Genomic DNA, 22,483 nt, shown 5'->3' with positions numbered 1-22,483 from the left:
CAAGCGCGACGGTTCCTCGCCCGCGGCGGACGGCGCCCCGCGCACCGTGCCGGACGTGGCGCACGACAGCGAGCTCAAACGCGCCGCGCTCGCAGCAGCCGCCGCCGCCGCCGCTGGCGCTGGCGACAAGCCAGCTTCCGACGACGTCCGCGCCGCGACGTTTGGCGCTGCGGTCGGCTCGGCGGTGGTGGCGGGCAGCGTGACCGGCGCTCCGAGTGTCGAGTCGTCGTCTGCCAACGTCAGGGTCGTCACAATGCTGGGCAAGCTTCGGGGACGCACGGTGAGTCTCGGCGTGCTCCTTGTTTGTTTGTTTGTTTGTGTCTGTCTGTTTGTTTCGCTTGAGCTTTCTTCCGCGGTTTCGCTTTCGGTAATTACGCGCCTCTCTGGCTGCCGCGCGTTAATTGTAGTTTTCGCGTAACGAGTGCGCGCCGGAAGCAAGATCGTGGAAGCAGACGAGGTGTTGGAGCAGACGGTGTTGTTGTTTCAGTGCGCTTCCTGCCAGGAGAACATTTCGCTCATTTTGCGTAACGCGAAGCTAGGACAGGTGCCGAGTAAGAACTGAGAAACTTAACTTAAAAGCAAGAAAGAGGAATAGTGTTTCAAAGATCTGACGACATCTTGATATTGTAACACGTCCTACTGTAGTGCCGTGTTGTCGTTGTGTACTCGTGTGTCGTCTGCTGTTTGCTGCAAGGTTGAGTGGAGGCCTCAACTGCAATCGACTGCTTTTGTCAGTCTAGTTTGTCATCCTTTTGACGGCACAAACAGAGGAAGTTAACGAAGGAAGCCCGAGATTTCATTCCGGCGAGTGTTTCCGCTTGCTTGTGCGGTTCTGTCCTGTATTTGTGGCCAGGATAAACGAGACCGAATCGCCTTGGAGAAAAGCTGCCTGCATTTCCGAGGCGATGCCCTTTCTGTGTGCTCTACCAGAAAGGTGACACCTTTTTTAGTGCAGTAAGCTGCAGCTCTGAACTGCACCTTCGTCGTGAGCGACGTCGCCAGCGGGCTTCCTCTTGTTTTATCGCCGAGCTGCCCGCCCTTCCGTTACGTTCACGTCGCTTCACCGCTACGCGTGCCTTTCTCGCTTAGCTTTAGTGCGCAGGGCGTGTTCGGTTGTTGGCTCCCAGGTTTTGTCTGGTTGCGGAGATCGTAACTGAAGAGAGGTGGACCGAATCCGATCACACGCGGCGAAATTTGTTGCAGCCCCTTCTTTAGTTCCTTTATTATTATTACCATTTAATCGTTTTGAGGTGTTGGTGGTGGCGGCGGTTGTGGTGGCTTTGTTGTCACGGCAGTTCGTGTTAGCCTGTCAATCGGCGCCGCCGACAGCTGCTTCACTAGCGTGCGATACGGGAGAAGTGGTTGTTGTAGTATTGCGAAGCTCGACCGAGGTGTTTGCTTTTGCTCACGTTGTGGCTGTCATTTTTACATTCTCCGCGGAAGTGTCGGAAGTTATCTGACGCGTTTCGGGTGAGTGCGACATTTATCTTATCACAGTGAGATGCAGATGAGCTTATTTGCTTTTTCTTAATACCTTGTTGATTCGTCATTGGACGCTCCTTCCCCCCCCCTCCCCCTTTTTTTTTGCGATGTAATTCCATTAGCTCTTGTCATTTTGCCCTCTCACAGCGCATCCCGCAAAATTAATGAACTCGTTGAGCCGCTGTTTAGGACTGGCCTTCTCCGGTGTGACGGACGAGCGGACGCACACTGTTCCAGCGGTGACGCCTGTTTCCGCCCTTATGCGAGCCTTGTTATTGTCGTTATTAATTTAGGCGCGTTGGATCCACGCGCGTAAACAGAGCTTGTTTGCTCGCATCCAATTCGGTATCCCCGCCCCCCCCCCCTTCTCGCCTTTGCGTCCTCCTAAGATCGCATGTGTACGTTACACTGCACATTTCATTGCATAGCGCTGCATTACATTGCAATTCAGTCGTTTTTCGCCCTTAACTCGGGAGCGATTGCGCAAAATGTTCATCCCAGACATGAAGTCAGTTACACGCGGAACATTATGGAGGTGTTTTAATCATCTTGCCGTCAGCTTTGCAGAAAGATTTGTCACAAATTTGATCTGTGTCAGTGTGTCATCACAGTCGACGAAACGTGCCGTGAAGTGCCATTTCGAGTGGTGAAAGCGGCATGAAAATTAAAGATGCAAGATCGACATGCTAACCCATCACATTCTACATTAAGCAAATGGGAGTGGCTTTCACCAAACATGAGACGGTTACTTTATGTATTTAGAACTGTTGATTTCAGCATGGAAACATTAAGCACATCGGAGTGACTTTCACCAAACATGAGACGGTTACTTTATGTATTTGGAACTGTTGATTTCAGCATGGAAACATTAAGCAAATCGGAGTGGCTTTCACCAAACATGAGACGGTTACTTTATGTATTTGGAACTGTTGATTTCAGCATGGAAACATTAAGCAAATCGGAGTGGCTTTCACCAAACATGAGACGGTTACTTTATGTATTTGGAACTGTTGATTTCAGCATGGAAACATTAAGCAAATCGGAGTGGCTTTCACCAAACATGAGACGGTTACTTTATGTATTTGGAACTGTTGATTTCAGCATGGGAACGTGGTATTTTAACAAACAAAAAGTAGTAGGAGGGGAGAAGAGGGTAGGGCTCATTTTGAAAAATACCAGTAGGTATAGTAAGAACTGACTGGTGAAAGCGATTATGTGTCTAAGACAGAGCTCTCGACCTGTGAACATAGAAATGCGTAATATCCCGAGCGCACGACAGCTGGGGGAGAAAGGGGATTGGGGTTATCATGCTCTTTCCTTTATTTTTTTTTTCAAAGCTTGCCATTAGTGCACGGTTTTTCAAGGATCCATACGCACTTTATTAAAGATGGTTTGACCAGCAAACCATTGTTTGTTTGTTTTATACCAAGGCGACTTTGTCAATCACTTTCGTGCTGCCGATTTCGACTGCTTCATGAACCTGTCTGTATGAAATTGCCTCAATTCGTAACCCCTTGCATCTGTTCACTGTCAGAAGAGTTGCTACGGTACAGAGTATAATTTCTTGGTTACAGGAGAGTTTCTTGGCTCGTGGTTAACACGCCGGTTTTTCGCTCTCACCGTGACCTTTCCCGTTTGCTTCGATAATTGATGCGAGCTCGTGAACGTTTTCTGGTATTGCGACTTTATTGCCTACTTTTATGTGCGTCAGCGCTCTATAGAAAAGCAGAGAGTCGCAGAGACGTAGAGAAGATAAAGTCGGTGCTGCAGATTTTGCCGTCCAAAAGTTCCGTGACGCTACTCGTTGGAATCACAGAGAAGCGGTGTTTCTGCCGAAGCCGCGGCTTCAATTCCATTCTGTAGCGCCCTTGCTTGGAACCAGGGTAACGTTGTAAGCGCAGCACTAGGCCTATTGGTTATTATTATTATTATTATTATTATTATTATTATTATTATTATTATTATTATTATTATTATTATTATTATCGGTATTCTTCACCTGTTTCTACCGACGGTTTTGTCGGAATTTACTCTATGGATTCAGGTTTGGTCATCCCGCCTGCTGTTTGTTTGTTTGTTTTTTGTTTGTTTGGCGTATACATGCGCAGCCGACCGCCATTTTTGGGCATTCTTAATGAACGCCTCTTTCTTGGGCACTTGCTGTTAGCCTTAGCATCCGCTTCCCACCTTGAGTGCGCAATTCCTTTAAACGCATTACACATAATTGACTAATGCTTCTGCAGAAATAATATATCGTTCTATTGCGCATAATCTGCTGGGCCTCTCTTAACGACCGGCAAAGAGAGTGAGAGAGAGAGAGAGAGAGAGCAGCGCCTCATCAGTTGTAGCGGGTGGCTGCGGGGCATCATTGCATGAGGTTGAAGTTACGTAGATCGCTGTTTCCTGGTCGGAGGCGATTGGTGCTGACTAGCCAACACCACAGGATTCACTAGTTGTAATTTCCAGCGGACAACGGAGAAAAAAAAAATTTTTTTTTTACTCAGTATTAGTAAATTACGCTTCCGCCGAGGTATCAGAGAAACGAGTCTCGGTAAGCCAGAAAAGAAGCAAGAACAAAATGCGGTGGCGTCGACGCCCTAAAGTCTGCACGCCAACGCGGCTCGACGACAAAGGATTTTGACAGTGCCTGCGCGAGCCGAGTTAATTGTTCATCGATAAGGAAGGTCCGCACTGCATCTTCAGAGAACCGAGGAATCCAATCGAGCCCTCGGTCCAAATACGGTCCGAACGGCCCATATACGTGAAAAGTGCATTTGAAATTCGGGACGTCAAATTGACGTACAGGCGCCGAGGCATCGACGCGAAAATCGGAAACGGAAACTTTGCCGTTCATTTGTTTTTCTTCCAGTGGTAATTAACATTTTCTCTTACATTAGGGCAAACACGTTTCTGAACTTTTAATAGTATACGTTTGTGGTCTGTACTGACTTAGTATTGCCCTTTTAACACTCGAGGAGGATGTTTTAATACGGAAGTCGAGTGTTCAGTCGAACGCTATTTTTGACTCACTCGCAGCGCTTGTTTCCAAGCGAAGACGTCGCCGCCGCTGTAGTGTGTCGCGTCCAGTTGGAAGAGAAGGGAGGGGAGTCGAGGGACGCAGTGCTTCTTTTGGCGTATCCTTCGCAGTCGGCTCTGTTACCGCATCTCGGTGCAACGGTGAGGAATTTCCACCCGCAGCTGTGTTGTTGGTGCCAGCAGCAGCAGCAGCAGCCGTTCGTCCGCATGTACCTCACGTGTGTGAGCGCGCCGTTTTCATTTGTCGCGTAATTGCTGCGCCGCGCTTCAAACCCCAGCTGTACGCCGAACGCGCTCAAGAAACCTAGGAAAACTAACCCGACTGGAGCGCCGCCCCGCTGCGACCGAAAGCAACACTGGAGACGGGTGCTTCCGTTATTCGTATTGCTCATTTCGCTTTGCCTTTTCTTTATATGTGTATTATCGCCAGTAAGTGATTTAGCTTTGCCTTTGCTTTCTTTATATGTATATTATCGCCAGTAAGGCTTAAACCGAGGGCGCACGGCGACGGGCTCCACCAGCAGCACTCGTTTCTTTATTGCGTCTGTTCTTATTGTTCTTTTTTTTTTTCTTCCTCGGCTATGTGCGCGCGCGGGCCGGAAAGACGACAGGTATTGCGGCAGTGTACCGTTGGCATTCGGTGCTTGCGATACGTCGACCGCGCTCTCTTTTTTAATGCCCGAGGGCTGTGCGTGTGCGCGCGGCGTCGAGCGAGCGGCTGGTGGTTATAGTGCGAGTCGAGCGGAGCCGTGTACACGGGCACATTATCGGCGATGCTCTCGAGACGTCGCAGCGTGCGCCGTGGCACCATGCGCAGGAAGCCCAAGTTGGTGCGGCTGGACGACGAGGACATGGTCGTTCTGGCGTGGAGAGTACGTATATACCGTTTACGGGAATGGTTTCGCCCTCCCCCCACCCCCCTCTTATCACTACGTCACCTGCAGCCACCTCTTCTTTCTGTATCACTTTATCGCCGTATGATTTGCCGAATACAGCGCGTATTGGTGATAACGCGAAGGAATTTGGAACGTGAGGGCAGTTCCCTGGACAAAGCGAGTTGTATAGCACAGAGAGAGAGAGAGAGAGAATCATGAGGGAAAGGCAGGGAGGTTAACCAGGCTGAGCCCGGTAGGCTACCCTGCACTGTGGAATGGGGAAAGTGGATTGAAATAAGTGAAGGAAGAGAGAAGTACACACTTTGCGCTGTTACGGAAGACCATTAGCACACTAGAAGAAACATTGGATACAACATACACACTGTGAAATAGCGTACCCAAGCGCCATTAGAGGTAGCGTACCCAAGAAAGTGTTACGTACGCGAAAACCGAAACTGCGTTGCCCTTTGCATATTTTTTTTTTCATTCTTTTTGTACGCCCGGCGGATCGTGGCCCCTAACACTGGGTTCTCTACGTCATTTAGTGTACTTGGGGCTCTTCTTTACGCTATGACTCGGCTTGATAAGGTAAACCAACAAGTATCCATATGAATATGGTGGCAGGCTGGGTGGTTTGACGTGATTGCGTATGCTCTAGGTAGCGCGTCCGTCGCTCGTGGGTGGTGCATAACATACGTCGACCGTAACGTAGAAGCCATCTGTACCGGTTGGTGCAGCATACGTATGTGCTAACTGTACTGCTCTACGCAATGAGTCCCGCATTGCAACCATCGTCCAATTATCTGGTGTTTAGTAAAGCAATGAAGGGGGCTAGTTGGTGAACGTTCATGCTTATATTGCGCTCAGTTTTACAAAGACGATATTAAGAAAGGACAGGACGTGGACGGACGTAGCGCAAACTACCAACTGTTTAATAATGTTAAATAACGCGCTTATATACAAGGAGATATGGCGCGAGGGGGGGGGGGGGGGGGGGGAACCATGTATGCCTGACCCGAACTATGATCACATTCCGTGAACTTATCATATCTTTTATACCCCCCCCCCCCCCCCTCGCACCATATCTCCTTGTATATAAGCGCGTTATTTAACATTATTAAACAGTTGGTAGTTTGCGCTACGTCCGTCCACGTCCTGTCCTTTCTTAATATCGTCTTTGTAAAACTGAGCGCAATATAAGCATATCTGGTGTTTCTTTTAGTTCGATCGAAACCCGCTCACGGTGTCGTGAGCGTGCACGTGTATTTCAGTTTATTACCTGCAGGGTGGTTATACAAAACGTGCACCATGCGCTGCAGAGGAAGAAGTCCGACATTCGAGCGCTGTTGACTGCCGAGAGACCGCGTTTCCTCGCCGGATCAAATTAAGCGTGACGAACCTATTTCTAGTCGCGTAACCGTGTGTCCGCCTTCTCGCTTTTTGCCTTTAATGTAATAAGAAAAAGAAAAGAGGCTAATAGAGAAAGCGCGCACTTTCCGCTTTGCGAGCATTGTATCCCCGATCTAATTTCTCCTTTCTTTCTTTCTTTTTATTATTCTGTCTAGCCTCTTGTTTTGCCCTCGCGAAGGTGTTCCTTTTTCGGGACTCCGCTGGTCGCTCCTTCTGTTTCACCGCTCTTTCCCCGCGCGAACTTATGCACGGCGCGTGGCGGCGACCGAAAGGGGAAAGGGTGTTGAGAGAGAGAGAGAGAGAGAGAGAGAGAGAGCACACTGTTATCGTCGCTCGGAGTCAACACCGTTACACGACCGGCCCGCGTGCCTGCGCGCTCGGGGTTGGAAGGCGAAGCTCGCATTCCAAGGAATCCGCTGCGCGGAAAGCGAGATCGGGTCGTCGTCGTCGGCGCCTCCGCGTTCAGATTCTCGGAAGAGAGCGGCCGGCCGTTCCGAAGGGCCCGGGCGGAAAACAAAAGAGGGGCGCCTTCCTTCTCCTTTTTCACTCCCTCTCTCTCTCTCTCGCTCATCTTTCTTTTATTATTGTCTCTCACCCCTTTCATTCTTTCTTTCTTTCTGCTGGGAGCGCCTCCTCGGAGGTGCGTGTGTGTTGCGCCGAGCAGTGGGTTCTTTCTGAGCGGACGAGCCCTGGAGGAAGTCGCCGGTGGCGTGAAAGGGTTTTACCGACGGCTGCGTGACGCCAGATGGAAAGGGATCAGCCGGAAAGGAAGCGGGACACCCAGAGCACCCCCACCTCCAATCTGCACTCACCCGCCCCCCCCCCCCCCTCCGTCCATAGCTGCTACTGCCTCTGCCGCGGGTCGCGGTTTCCGTTCTCCGTGCTGCAGGGAAGCGAGCATGCCTGATCTGCTGTTTCGTCGTCGTTCCCTTTTTCTTCGTTCGGAATGAAGCACGTGCCTTCCAAGTTTCGTTCGCCCCGGCAGCCCAGCGACGCTGTGGCTCCTTCCTCAATATGGTCGCGCACTGAAACAGTACGGACTTCTCGTTAGATGACGCGCTCGGTCTCTTCTAGCGACAGGTTGCGTGACGCGCGAGACGAAGTCTCCGCCGTGGCGTGAAGGTCAAACTTGGGACTTAATGTATCCAGGAATGTCCGTCGTCGTCGTCGTCGTCATCATTTGAATCGTAATCATCCTATATCAACATCCAAGACGAAGGACTTTTCTAGCGGTCTCTGTAGTTACTCCTGTCATTTGGCAGCCGACTACTAGAGATTCCTGCGCCAGTTGTTGATCTCATCACGCCACCCAATCTTCTGCGTCCCTGATTGCGTTTTCCTTCCATTGGCATTCACTTTGTCGCTCTAATGACCGCTGCTAGTCAATTCTACACATCACGTGACATGCTCAACTATACTTGTTGCTCTCAATCTCAGGTGTAGAAGGTCAGCTGCACCTGTTTTCTCATTAAGCCATACATACTGGTGTCTTACTGTCTGTTAACTTTACGCCCACCATTTCTTGCCTATCGCTCGTTTCTCGGTCATTAGCTTCTTCTCGAGTTTGCGAATGCCCACTGGAAGGTAGGTAGGTTATGGGTAATCAGTAAATTAAATTTTTGTATTATACGTGCTCATACTATGATCTGATGAGGTCTGATCTGATGAGGTCCACCGTAGTTGAGGGCTCCGGATTGATTTTAGCCACCTGGAGTTCTTTAACACACGCCTATATCCAAGTGTACGAGAGTTCTTGCACTTCGCCTCCACCGGAATACAGCCGACAAGGCAGGGATCGAACCCTCGAGCTCAGCGGCGCAACGCCTAGACACGTTCCACCGTCGCTAAGCGCAGGAACAGCGTACTTCACAAACACAAATGAAATATTCGCTTAGACCTGTTCCCACTGCGCGCTGGGGATCCGCCGATGTTTGCTTTTTGTCGCAGTCGCCGTTGCTGAATATGACTCTAGCTCGCCATGGTGCATATGCAACGTATAAGTGAGCGCGCTTTGCTAAAGCTTTCCTCAGATCCATCGCAGGTGGGTACGGATTTCGCTGAAAGGCGGTCCTTGCGCAAGCAAGAACGGTACCGCCGCGAATCTGCTTTGAATCGCATTTGCCGCATACTGGCCGCGTCGTTATGCCGCGTCGCTGCATAACGACACGCGTATGGCGCCGCTGGTTTCCGGCGCGCAGTTTTCGCGGTGGCGGTCGGCGCGTGTGTTTTATGCCCTTCTTTGGGCATCTTTCGTTCGCAACATCCGATCGCTCGTATCATCCGCAATTGTCTAAGCGGCGCGTCTCGAAGCAGAGGCGTCGGGAGTGCTTTGCGCCTGGGCTGTGGGAGGTGGTGGCCAGCGGTCGCGGGCAGGCACTAAGATGCCTGACCGGGTATCTTCAGCAATACAGGCAAGCCTCGATTTAACGGAACCCGATGTTACGAAATTTTAGATATAACGAATTGTTGTTAACTTCTTGACGCTTACATATTCAGAGTCTAATGCGCTGAAAACCGCGAAACGACAAACTGAAAACTCGCTGTTTTGCCCGAATGAACCAATTTTTTTTTTTTGTGAGGTGGCAAGTGGTCACGTGCAAGCACTAAGCAGCCTGGCCTGGTATCTTCAGCAATACAGTCAAGCCTCGATATAACGAAACTCAGTTTTACGAAATTCTAGATATAATGAATTGCTGTTGACTTCTTGACGCTTACATATTCAGTGAGTCTAATGCGCTGAAAACCTCGAAACGACGAATTGAGCTCACTGTTTTAACGAAGTTTATAGGTGAATAATATGGGTAAAGAAACGCGTCGCAAGAAATCGGTTGCGTTCAATGTCTCTCAACATTTATTCACGGATTGCTGCAGTAAGCGTATTACCATGCAGGTCTGGGGCGCGACTTTTTTCCTTTTGCGAAGCTGCCGGTTGGACTGACTTTGCATTGCAAGCTTTCCGTAGGCTCGCAGCCGAGTTGAAACCCATGTTGCCTTTCTCAGTGCAACCTATAGTTCGTGATTCTTCAGTCTAACACGGACAAAAGTTACGCCTTTTTCTCTCGTTGTTAAATAACCATAAGGTAATTCGTATGAACGTGTTGAATGTTTTTAATTTAAAGAAAAAATATACCTGGTCCCATTGACTTCGTTAAATCGAGGTTTCACTGTAGTCATGTCAAGGAGGGCGAGTGTAAGTGACGTTACCCCAGGGGGTGGAACGTCGGGCACTTGCCCCACTCCCTTCGAACTCTTTAGTATGGGCCCTGCCCAGCTCCTTGACCATCCTCCTCCACATCTCACTTTCCCCGTCGCCGGCTAAGTGTGTGCCTCCCTCCCCTCCGAAAGAAGTTTCTGGCTACGGCCACTCGTGAAGGTGGTGGTTGAATGGACGTCTCTGTTTCAAAGACTCGCATACTATTGGCCTCCGGGCCTGTATAGGCTTCCAACCCCTACATCAAGGAATCCGAACCAGAGTATTTTATATAAAAGAGACTTAGAATCGGGACTTTCAGGCCTTATGGAATGTCGCTTCTTCGAATTACTTTTGTGGCAATGTACGTTCAAAGCAGGTGCGCTGCGTCGACCGCTTCTTATCTACTTTTGGGAGTCTTTCCTCTTGTACGCAACAGTATTTCAGTATTCTGAAATTGCTTATTCAGACATAAAAATTAGCCCGGTTAATTGCTGTGTACATGTCTGTGTGCTGCTAAAGAAGAGATCACAAGCAAGATCTCAAGCCACCGTGACCGCCAACGCTCGCTTGCTTACTTAAATTGTTTTTTTCTCTCTCTCTCTCCTCTTCAAGCGGGCGGGCAGGATGTTCTTTTAAGCAGAAAGTTGCTGGCCCGCTTCCCTTTCTCACTGTGCTGTGTTTATATACGTTTGCGTGAATAATAATAAGTCCGCGCTAAATAAATCACACCAAGCTCTGGAAATCGACTCGGGACCCTCCCCTATAGAACGTCCCTCGTAGCCGTCGGCGTTGCTAGGTGACGTTAAAAGCCAATCGCTCGCTCAATCCTCGCTCAACCAGTCAGTGTTTCCTGTGCAGCGCCCAAATCGAATCAGCACATCATCACGAGAGCGTCGCATCACCGATGGCGTTCGAGCGAACTCTTAGCGTCGCCCCAAGCGTCAAGCGCCGTTCGGTTTCCACGCTACACTGGCAACGTCGGCCTTGGCGCTTTCGCCGGATCCACTGCAGCCTACGCGTAGACTTTTCCCTACCTACTTTTTTTTTCTTTTTGGTCTACGGTTTGCGCACTGCGAGTCATCGGTACGAAACAGCTGCAGCAGCTAGGGAACATTGCTCCGCGGTTCTTTTGCGCGTACTCTCCTCTCTTTGTTCGTCGGTGACAACGCTTGACATTGCGAAAGCGACAAAGCTTGGTATTGTCTGATCACTCACCGCGGCTGCGCACAGTGTGCTAATCCGGCGCGCCCGTGGGTAGGCGCAGTTCACGGGAAAGGAGTCCGTTCACTGCGTCGTGCTCTCGGAAAGTACACTCGAGTGGAACAGTGAACGAATCACGTAACGGAGAGAGAATAGGATCTTTAAATGGACGACTCTGGGTCTGTCTGGTGATGTGGGTAAGGCGATGAGAGCCAGGTGTGGTTCACTGTGGAAGCTTCCCGCGCGAAGCTTCATAGTGATGTGTCTCTGACGTTAGCCCGCGGTCGGACCCAGTCCGCGAACGTTTTGTGTCGCCTCCTCAGGCTGATGCTTTTCCCTGATTGTCGTCGTCGTCGTTGTTGTTGTTACTGTCGTCGTCGTCGTTGTTGTTGTCGTCGCCGTATGCGTATCATCCTGAGCTATCTGGCTGCATATCTCGTGCAACTGCAGCGGGGTCGCGTTTACTCTTCGTATCTTCGTGCTTCATTTTCGGAGCTTGCGTGCTGCATCTTGTAATTCCATATCATTTCTTTTTGTAACGTTATCTTCATAACTGTGCCTCATCGTCAGCCACCATCGCGTTAGCATTAGAGAGCGCGCTCTCGTTCAGGTTCGCTGCAGCCGCCGCCGCTCCGCTTACTCCGCCTTCCCAAATAAGATCTAGGGATCAAGACGGGGGAACCTTAAGCGAGTTGGTCCGACAATGTTTAAAGAGGAAGAGAACCGCGTCTCGAGACGGGACGTAAGACGAAGAAGTGGACAGGACGAGTGGTAACTAGCTGCTAGTAGTAGTAGCTAGTTACGCCTCGTCCTGTCCACTACGTCTTACGTCCCGTCTCAAAACGCGGTTATTTTCCTCTTTAAAAGATGTAGGGACGACGGCCTGCTTCGTCGGCCGCCGTCGCGTCGTCTTCCTGCACTTTTATATGACTAAGATGGTGACAACGGAGCAGCTGTCGCCATTGTTGGGTCACTGGAGCCCATTCTATCGCTTTACATTTCAGTAATGACGATAAAACGAACGCAACGCAAAGGAGAGAGGGAGGAGATACACTGGCCAGGCAGCTCTGTCCTATAGAAGGGAACAGGACTCTCTCAACATCGACGCGTCGCCCTCCCGCGGAGAGAGAGAGAGAGAGAAAGGCGATGGAAAGACAGGAAGGTTAACCAGACAGCATCTCCTGTTGGCTACCCTGTATTGGGGTGGGGGCAAAGGATTGCGATAGGTGTGAGAGAGAAGAGGATAAGAAAATGAACACACACACACACACACACACACACACGCACACACACACACATACACACGCACACACACACACACGGCTCACTGTCTGTATAGCCTCGTGCTGCTGAGTGCGGGGGGGTCGCGACATCAGTTCCTCGCCGGGTGGCAGCACTTCGCGATGTGCGTGAAATGGGTGCGCGTCAGAGAACTCCCGGGGTGTTCGTAATTATCAGTGAGCCCTACTCTACGGCGTCTGTCTCCGAAGGCCCTTGTGTGACTTCGTTACGTTAAACTCAACCAACAAATAATTGTAAATCGATCAATTAATCGACGGAGCAATTAACGCGAAGGGAAAAGGAAGACAAAGGAAAGTTGTGCAGACTTTAGGTATGTGGACACCTTATAAACCACCCTTTCCGTGTATTTTCCTTGTGCCTTATACATACAGATAGGGCCATTTATTTATTTATTTATTTATTTATTTATTTATTTATTTATTTATTTATAAACATACTGCTGCCTGTTGTATAATGTGTTTGTAAAGAGAACAAACTTCACTACACGATGCGAAGAACGGCACATGTTATATTAATAACACTTAGAAATTAAAAAAAAAACGCTTAACCATCGGTATACACTCTCGACAATGTTAACGTCGACGTACCCTCCACTTCCTATTAAGCATACGGCTATCCATACTTGATATTCAATGGCAATCAATCAGTGCACTACTTTTGTGAACTTAATAGAGTCCGCAGGCTACACAAGTTTTCAGCGTGCATTCTGTACAGACGTTGCCGATAAACAGCCGAAGTCTTTTTTTAACCCCCGTACTTCGATTAAATCGATCGTCGCGCGTGATTAGTCAGAAGAGGATGACGAGTCGATGCAAGCCATACACGGCGCTCGGAGCTGCAGCTCGGTGCGACCTAGCGATCCTCTTCGCGTACGTGGCCCTTTACACAAGCCGCTGCAGAGCCGCTGCAGTTCGTCACCATTTTTTTTTTCATTTCCTCCTCCTTGGTCGTCGCCATATAAATCGGAACGTCGAATCACGGAAGAAGAACGCGACGTTGCTGCCTCATGTCGCACGTCGGTACTCATGTTAAAAAAAAGTCTTGTCTGTTTATCGTCAAGCCGCTACCGCCAGGCCGCAGGCCCTGTCAGCCTGAATCATGGCATTCCTGTAGAGTTTGTCCGAGCTTGCACGGTGTGAGTAGCTTCTCGTACAGTCACCGCGAGCGACCTCTGTGTGGCGTCTTGTTTCCTTCCGCCAACGTGGAAAGAAACAGAAACTGGAGACGTCGCCTCCGAGATCGGACCAGCGCGGGCACCATGAGCAGCCCGATCTCGGAAGCCCATTCTTTTCCTGGTAGCGCTGTGATCGTTAGAACTATAACGCGCGGAAATATGGGTATACTGTGGTCACGAGCAAAGTTTGAATACCGCTTATGCCCCGAAACATTTTTTTTTTTTCCCTTATTCGCAGCCTAGACATGCCGGCTGAAATCAAGTGATACAGCCTACGTTCGACCAATGCAATGCGTTGGGAATATTCCAGGTTGCACGACTGAGTAAGAACAAATTTGAGAAATGTCGCTGACGCCGTGGTCGCTAGGCTTTCGCTCGCGACTGTACGTGGATTTCATTAACCTTCACGCTTGAGGCTTCAGACGTCATTCGTTCCGCGTCGCCCCCCCCCCCCCCCCCTAAATTTCCAAGTCATATTTTTTCTAAGCGCTCGAACCGAATTACTTTCAGCGCACGTGCGTAATCTCACGAATCATGTTTATAAAGCAATATATTGCCCAAATGTCATCGATCTCGCGAAGTCTCAAAGCCATTTTAAGCCATAAGAACGAAGCTTAGGCAAGCTTCGTTTAGCTTTCATGCATGTCATAACTGGTGGTCCCCCTGACAGTTTTTACTTTGGGACCTCCTTGTGTGTTACATTTCCTTTGTAATTTTAATAATGTCTAATAATAATAAGATTGATTGATCGATTGATTGATTGATTGGAATCCATGCACTGCCCACAATTCCCACGCTCGCTGAACCGCTATGCTTGCACCTCCCATAGACACTAACGCCAGAGTTTCCTCTACCTGCCTCTCTGTAAATCTCTCTCTCTCTCTCTCTCTCTCTCTCTCTCTAGCTATTTTGTTTGTTTATTTGTTTGTAGGTAGGAATCTCTGTGCGGTCACCACCGATACCTCTCGGTCCCTTTCTTTGCGCGTCGGCCAGTCTGGTCCTCGCTGTGTCAGCCACAGCGCGCAGGCCTTCTGCACATGCCTTTGGGCGTCGCGTCACTCCCCGACCGTCCTGCGGCCATTCGCGTCCAGCGCTCCCCTGACTGCTCCTCGAGGCATCCAGACCGTGCGCGCGCTCGGTGACACAGCAGCAGCGCCTGCGGCCGCGTGAGCGATCGTTGTCGCCGCCGCGGTTCTCAGGTGCTGTGTCGTCACAAGTGCCGCAGATGCGGTCCCCCCAGCTGCTCGCGTTTCCCTCGCCGCCATTGTGAGCGGCGCGCCCCCATTTGCTGGGCAGATGACAAAAAAAAAAAAAATATGAAGCAAGTGCGTGCGCGCGCGCACACGGGGATGTTATTTCGCCGCTGGCTCACGTGCTGTCTCGGCCGACGATGATCTGGACGGGCGAGCGTGCGTGCGAAATAGCCCGCAGTGCCTCTGAACGATTCCAGCGAAATACTGCGGTGCAGAGACCACTCAGTATACGTGCCGGGTCTCTTGCTCTGTAGAGGTTTCGCGTGATTTGGGAGTGGTATCTACCGTCGCGGGAATTTAGACAAGCGTTGTCGACAGTTCACGAGGGTCGCAATGTGGGGTTGATGGTGTTGCTTCTTCAAGGGGTGTACGGTATCAACAGGCTTGATTGGGTCCGTGCCCCTTACACATGACACTCGGTGAAAAAAGTGCGCCATAACTAAACAGGTTGCAGACTTGGAGTATACGGATACATTAAACAAAAGGCATAGATAATAATATCGGCATTCTCTAGCGCAAAACATCAGACGACTACACGTACGTTGGTAGGCAACAACGTGGGTCAATTCGCATGAAGTGTATGAAGACAAAAATAAGCCTAACAATAAGCTCATCACTTTTACCCGCAACAATATTTGCCAAATAAATTTTTACAGTGCTAGCGACGTCTCCTCTTTTCCTTTTCTTCTTCTTCTTATTCTTCTTCTTCTTCTTCTTCTTCTTCTTCTTCTTCTTCTTCTTCTTATTATTATTATTATTATTATTATTATTATTATTATTATTATTATTATTATTATTACAAAAGGTCCCTTGTTACATACCTAAAGGAATTACAGCATGATTCTGCAAAATCATACCGCAAGGTACATCGCAGCTTATTGGGACGAGCTCCTAGCAAAACGAGGAGGAGGAGGAGGAGGCGTGTGACGCAAGATTTAAACCCGGGGTTTCTCGAGCCGGAGGCAAGTGCCACGCTGACTCGACCCTCTGTTGTCGACGCGCGGTGGTGATTGATGGCGCGTTTTACGTAAGTCGTTTCTGGATAAACAGACACGCGGCGGAGGAGGACAGGGAAAGCAACAGCTGCGTGCACGTGAGCACGCACATAGTATTGGGACAGGTCGTCCAATAAATGTCAACCGCACCGTGACACACGACCGTCGACCGTATATGGCTTTTTCTCTATACGTGCAGCGTGTGCGCGGTTATTCGGAACGTGAACTCTTCGCGCGGGCGTCGAGTCAGCTAGGCGTGTGCATAGTCCAGCAGAACTTTTTGTTGGGCTAGTTGGTGCATGTTTCTGAAGTACTATAGCGCCAAACAGACGACACAAGAACAGGCACGGACGAGCGCTTACATTTTATTGGGCTAGTTGGTGCATGTTACTGAAGTACTATAGCGCCAAACAGACGACACAAGAAGAGGCACGGACGAGCGCTTACATTTTATTGGGCTAGTTGGTGCATGTTACTGAAGTACTATAGCGCGAAACAGACGACACAAGAAGAGGCACGGACGAGCGCTCGTCCGTGTCTCTTCTTGTGTCGTCTGTTTCGCGCTATAGTACTTCAGTAGTATGCATAGTCACTGCGGCGCCTATTTCAATAGACGCGTGCTTGCATGAATGCGACAGTACAGGCAGAGTATCGCATTTCGTGGCGCATCACGGTAATACTATGCGACAGCGGTTGCACGTGGCGTGTTTCGCCGGTGAGTTAGTTGGAAGAGAGCACACGCTGGGAAGCCATCTCACTTTTCTTCTCTCTCTCTCTCGATGCCGTACGCCAGCGTTTACACACACCGCGAGGGTCGACTTACCTGTCTCGAGTTATAACCCTTTACGCGCGTGTATTTACAGCAGCCGTTTACGTTAGTCTCGTGCGCTATAGATGCGATGCGCCGTTTACACGAGAGCGACGCGTGGCGTATCGCACAGCAGTAATGCACTGTAGGAAGGCGATTCGCATTTGTAGGCCAGGAGAGGGTGCAGACCGAGGCGGCGAAAGTCCCGACTGAGGCGGTGCGTGTAAAATGCTGGCGCATCGCATCGACAGAGAGAGAGAGAGAGAGAGGGAAACTACGAGTAATTCGAGGAACGCATTCGCCGGGAAACAAGTTTCCGGGTTGTTTCTGACGAAGGCAGACGCACCTCACGTAAACGCTATCGCATGTAGTAGTATATATAGCCTGATGTTCTAATCGCATTGCCGTAAACGCGGCTATGGAAAGAAACAAAAGAAAAATGGATGTTCGGCAGTGGACACGCACGCCACTTTCGTGGCGGGACGTGGTGGAGGCTGCAGCTCCCGCTCCTTGTGAAGGTGTTTCAAAGCAGTGTGGGCACAAGTTTTAATGATGATGCGAACTATAGAGTAGCTTATGTTCAGGCTCACAATGTTAATCAGCCGAATGTGGCCACTGAGATCGCGTTATACGGGACATGTTATTTATAAGCTAATTGAAATCAAATGTTAACCGAACATTCAGAAATGTATATTAAACATTGTGCTTTGTGGCCAGTCTTAGTCCAATTAATAGCAAGATATATATATATATATATATATATATATATATATATATATATAAACACTGCTTCGCAATTGCCGTATTGTTCTTGCGTTGTTTCTTCTACATTGGAATGCATCATGTAACCGCACAAAACAAGGGACAAGGAAGGAACACACAGGACAGGCGCGGCCACGATCACCAACTAGCCCGCTTGTCCCTGTTTCTTCTACATGCGGTATGCGGACCTTCCGCGATGTTTAACGGCGGCTACACGTTCCCGCTATAGGGGCTTTATTTTTTGTATTATTATTATTATGCTGTAATATGCAGGGGCAGCCGTGAAACGCGAGCCTTGAATTTTTCTGGCATCCCGCAGCTGCCGGCATTTCTTACCTCTTTTCGCGTGCCCCGATATGCCTCCCGACCGCGGTTCGCAGTCGCCAGTGCCATATACCGCACCACAGCACATATTGTTACGTTTCGCCTACGACGCGCGGTGTATAGCCGGCGCGGATGCAACGAACGCCGGGGCTTCGTTCAAAGCGGCGGACATTTTGGCCCGTTCGGAGCAGCCGCGACGCATCCCCGCCGAGCGCGTCCCGGCATGTTCAGTGCCACGTGTCTTTGTGTGTGCGTGTGTGTGTGTGTGCCCACGCTTGTCAAAGCGCGGCAGCCGGGGAGAGGAGCTCCCCAAGTGTGAAGCGAGGAGGTCTGACCGGCGCCGGCCCGTCTGATGCGTCACTACACTCGTCTCTACATGTCTCTCAGTCCGTCTGTGCCCCACCGTCACGTGGTGTCATCCCGTGACCTTCCTTCTTGCCCGCGACGCCAAGAGTATAAAAGCAGCTGCTCCCGGACGCCAAGAGGGAGGCTCCGATTTCTTCTGTTGAGTAACGTGCTCTCCCGTCTCTCTACTTCGGTCGACCTGACCGCCCGCTCTTTGCGATGCTAGAATAAACAAGTTGTCCTGTTAGCAGTCGACTCATGCTTTGCTGGGACCTTCGGATGCTTCCAGTGTGCCCCAGGCCGCCAGGCCAACGCTACCCTTGGGGCTTGCGACCCATTTGCAACAACGGGCGCCAGCGGTCCGATTGCAATAACGGGTGTCAGCACTGAGGTTCCAACAGCTGGTGGCAGCGCTGAGATTCCAAAAGCCAGTGCCATCGGTGCGGTTCCAATAATATAGACTCGCTGGAACGTTAGCGTGCCCTTCTCTTTGCGACAGTAGACCACAGTGTGGGGACTCGAACGCTACGCAGTAGAGGTCGAATGTTGTTTCTTCTTTCCTTTTTACCTTACTTTGGTCGAAATGGACCAAAGAATAAGAATCGGCATGAGAATCACCGAGTGAAGAATCAGCTGTACGTACGGTGCGCACATATTGCTGATTCTTATGCAATATCTATCGTAATGCAAATGCAGACATTTCTGGCGGACATTTAACCTTTTCAACTCTGACCAAGACTGCTACATGTGATCTCTCTCTCTCTCTCTGATCTTTGAGTTGTGTTAAAGTTTAATTAATTAATTAATTAATTAGTTAATTGAGGCTTGATACGTGTCACGAGTTATGTGCACCGACTGTGTGTGTGTGCGTGTGTGTGCGTGTGTGTGTGTGTGTGTGTGCGTGTGTGTGCGTGTTAAGGTGATGGTCTGCGCATCTGCATTGTTATTAAGCGCGCCGGCGCATACGTGCAGCGCGTATGCTTTGCATTTCGCTGCCTTCCACGCGCGCGCCGTCCCCGGCATTTTGAGTGTGGAGCAAGTTTTCGCCACCCGCGGGGTTACTTTCCCCGTTGCTATTTCTGGCGTGTTATTGTTTTTGTTGTTTCGCAAACTAGCCTATCCGAATTGAAAACGGACGTGTGCGGAACTGACCTCTCCCGACTTCCTGGTTCCGCGCAGCGCTTCTTCTTTTTTTTTTTTCCCTTGTGTCATCGGAGATTGTGCTGCAGGGGCAGAGGCACTTATCTCTACAATAGACCGTCCACGCGTCTCATCTTTCTAGGCCTGAACATCTCTCTCTCTCTCTCTCTCTTTCTGATGAGACCGGAAAATGCGCACCCTTTTGCCATTTTCATTCCGCCCTGACGTTACGGGAGGCAAATTATGCTTGAATGCCTTACCGTTTTCTCTTTCTTTCTTTCTTTCTTTCTTTCTTTCTTTCTTTCTGTGTGCATGCTCGTCGCTCAGAAAGCGCGAGCTTGGTGTGCACGCTCGCACACCCCGTGTTACACCTTTCCTTGGAGAAAGCTGCTAGCGTCGTTTCGCCTAATACTATAGATTGAGGTATGTAGAATGCGCTTGCGTTGAGAGGCGAACGAAAGGAAACGCGCCGAAAAAAAAAAAATTGACGCGCTCTCCTGGGTGTCGGTGTTCGCTAAAGTGTGATGATGGTGCCCGCGTTGGACATGTATACCGTCATCGTTGTCTTACCGAAGTACTGAAGCGCCAAACAGACGACACAAGAAGAAGCGCTCGTCCGTGTCTCTTCATGTGTCGTCTGTTTGGCGCTTTAGTGCATCAGTAACATGCACCAACTAGCCAAACAAAAAGTTATGCTTGAATCGTTGTCTTAGCCGTGCACTTTGCTTCCATTCAATCCAAAAGAGCTACCTGAGCCCTCTGGACTGTTTCGAACACGCGCCGGTGGCCCTTGAAGGCACTGTAGAAGCTGCAGCACGTGCCTCTTTGCTCACGTTTAACAGTCCGCAGAGGATCTCTTCTCCACCACTATGGAAAGAGAGCGGGGTGAAGGTCCTTATGACGTGCGGATGGCGCGTGACAACGCGACGTTTGGCGATGGCGCCATGATCGCGTGACTGACTGGGGGCTTTGCGATAGCACGCCCCAAATGGGTCATAACTCACGGCGGCTCTATCAGGCCTTGCATTTGTGTTTTTATTCTCCATTCTTGGGATGCTGTTCCTGCCGTAGCTATAACGGACGTTGCAAGTCCTTGGTGATTCACTATGCCGTGTCGTGCTGCCGAGCGCAACCCTTCAGATGATCGACTTTTTGAGTCGTTAGGCGCCCGCAGCTTCCTGTTGACGCTGACGTTTTGGGAGGACCGCTATCTTAATTGGTTGGCAATGTCTGTAGTGTACCACGCCTATACACTCGCAATCGCCAAGAGCACTGCCCAACCTGGTTAAGGAGGGAGGGGGCTGGAGGGCGTACCGGAATCGGCGAAATACAGACGCAGTGCAATTGGCCTGCGCAGGAAACAAGAGGAAGAGAGAGAAAGGGAGATAACGTTATTCAACAATACCACTCATCCGGTGGCGCCAGTGCCGACTCATATAACTCTAACCCCGAGCGCCGGTGGAAGCTCAGAATGCGTGAAACGTAGTCATGATTTCATACTGGAACGAGGCTTGATTTAAGTGTTGTACATCTCATTCTCGGTGCACTTTCACCTAGAGACGCGTATTGGCCTTTTGAGAGGCCACGGCCGCCCATCTTCTGCAGGCACTGTCCCCCAACCCTTCAGCAACGTCGACCATTCAGGGCTTCGTGAGTATACGGTGAACACGTTCTAACCACTCGCATGTCGAGGAGTTATTCTTGTCGTCAGCAGGGAGGGTGCGACTCTGTCAACAGCAGAGCCACAGAGGCGATAGCTTTCGATGAAGCAGCGTCCGTCTAACGCAGCAGACAGAGATTACCGCTTGCTTCTGAATGCATATGTATATCAGAACCCGAGTGGCGCCTCAGTGTTGCTGAAACGTCTCTGGGAAAATTAACACGTGCGCCTGGCGACGCGGAAACCCAGGATAGTGTGGGTCAGACGTTGGACCACTGTTGGCTTTACATCGCTCAACGTTGGTCCGACATTGGCCTCGTTCGCAGCGCTACTAGGGGTGGACCACCCACTGATCATCTCAGACGTCTGCGACAAGCACTCATTGCGTTTGCATCGTCCTTGCTGTGGGAACGTAGTGCTCGGGAGACTGTTATTCGGCCGCCAGTCTGAATCAGAACTGTGCGACACACGCTGCAACCCACGCTGAGTTTAAAGGCGAGCCATTTGGTCGAATGGGTTAACTGACAGTTTCGGCAATGAAATTCGTCAAGACGATAGTTGCGTCACCATTCCGTCAATTGACACACAGACGCGATAGATTTCGTTTTGCCATTCTTTCCCGCTCGCAGCTGTACTGCTTCCTTCTGAACCTCGGTTGTAAGGCCAACATATTTCCTATCTGTTCGATCTCCACCGTGAACTTCTTTCAGCGCTGCAAAGCGTGGTTTATCCGCTGCGTTCACTTGCGAATAATGGCACCTACAGTCTGTCCATTAGCTTCTTTAATGCTGCGGAATGTGTATCCATTCCTGGAGAAGCTCCCGAGCTGGGAACGTTCGTTTTCTTTCCTTTTCTTTTCATTTTTTGCCCCATCGGCAGTAAATGTATCGGGGCGGAAACATCGGTGATAAGCGGCGGCGGCGGAAGTTTGGAGCAGAAAGCTCATACCGTTATCAAAGAGAGAGAAGCTCAGCCCTCCACGACCTTGGCAGAGGTGTTCTTTAAGCCTCGCGGTGGTCTTTTGGTTGCAGTGGCACTGACCTGCTCTGATACTGTGGTAACTCTATCAGGGCGTACAGATCCGTTAACTAAATGAAGCCAGACCAGCTCCGGGGGATCACTGCAGCGCCTCGAACATTCACCTATATCATCGTCAACACCGTAGTAATATTTCTTAGTGACATGGCGCTGGGCTGCCAGTTGTACGGAAGACGTCAGCCAATCTGGAGCACAATCGTGGCAATGGGCCTTTCCCTTACGTTGCCGACCCCTTAGTGTTGCAGCCTTGTCTTGGTAACGAAGGCCAGATAGCGCCTCGCTGAACTTCCTTTCCTGTGCCGCATCACATTTTGAACAGGGTTACATTTCGCAAGTAGGTTGCAGTTGCGAACGCCGCATGTTCCGTTTACCCGCTCGGCGGTGGCGCGCAGTAGCTATATGGCGTTCTGGGGCCGACCTCGTGGTCGTGGGTTCCTTTCCTGACCGTGGCCGTCCCATTTCGATAAAATCGAAACGTAGTTACAC

At 50.2% G+C, this 22,483-nt stretch overlaps 1 protein-coding gene across 2 annotated transcripts in view; it reads left to right on the top strand.

The window, feature by feature from the left end:
- Window positions 1-22,483, top strand: part of LOC135920545 (SAM and SH3 domain-containing protein 1-like) — a 324,429-nt gene that overhangs the window by 271,210 nt on the left and 30,736 nt on the right. For both annotated transcript variants that reach the window (XM_070538776.1, XM_070538775.1), the window contains exon 11: window positions 1-280. This exon is cut by the window's left edge and continues 224 nt beyond it. In XM_070538776.1, coding sequence (XP_070394877.1) covers window positions 1-280 — 280 coding nt within the window. The remainder of the gene's footprint in view (window positions 281-22,483) is intronic.

Source organism: Dermacentor albipictus, chromosome 5, assembly GCF_038994185.2.
Source record: "Dermacentor albipictus isolate Rhodes 1998 colony chromosome 5, USDA_Dalb.pri_finalv2, whole genome shotgun sequence".
Lineage (NCBI taxonomy): Eukaryota > Metazoa > Arthropoda > Arachnida > Ixodida > Ixodidae > Dermacentor > Dermacentor albipictus.
This window is presented reverse-complemented; position numbering and strand designations above follow the sequence as displayed.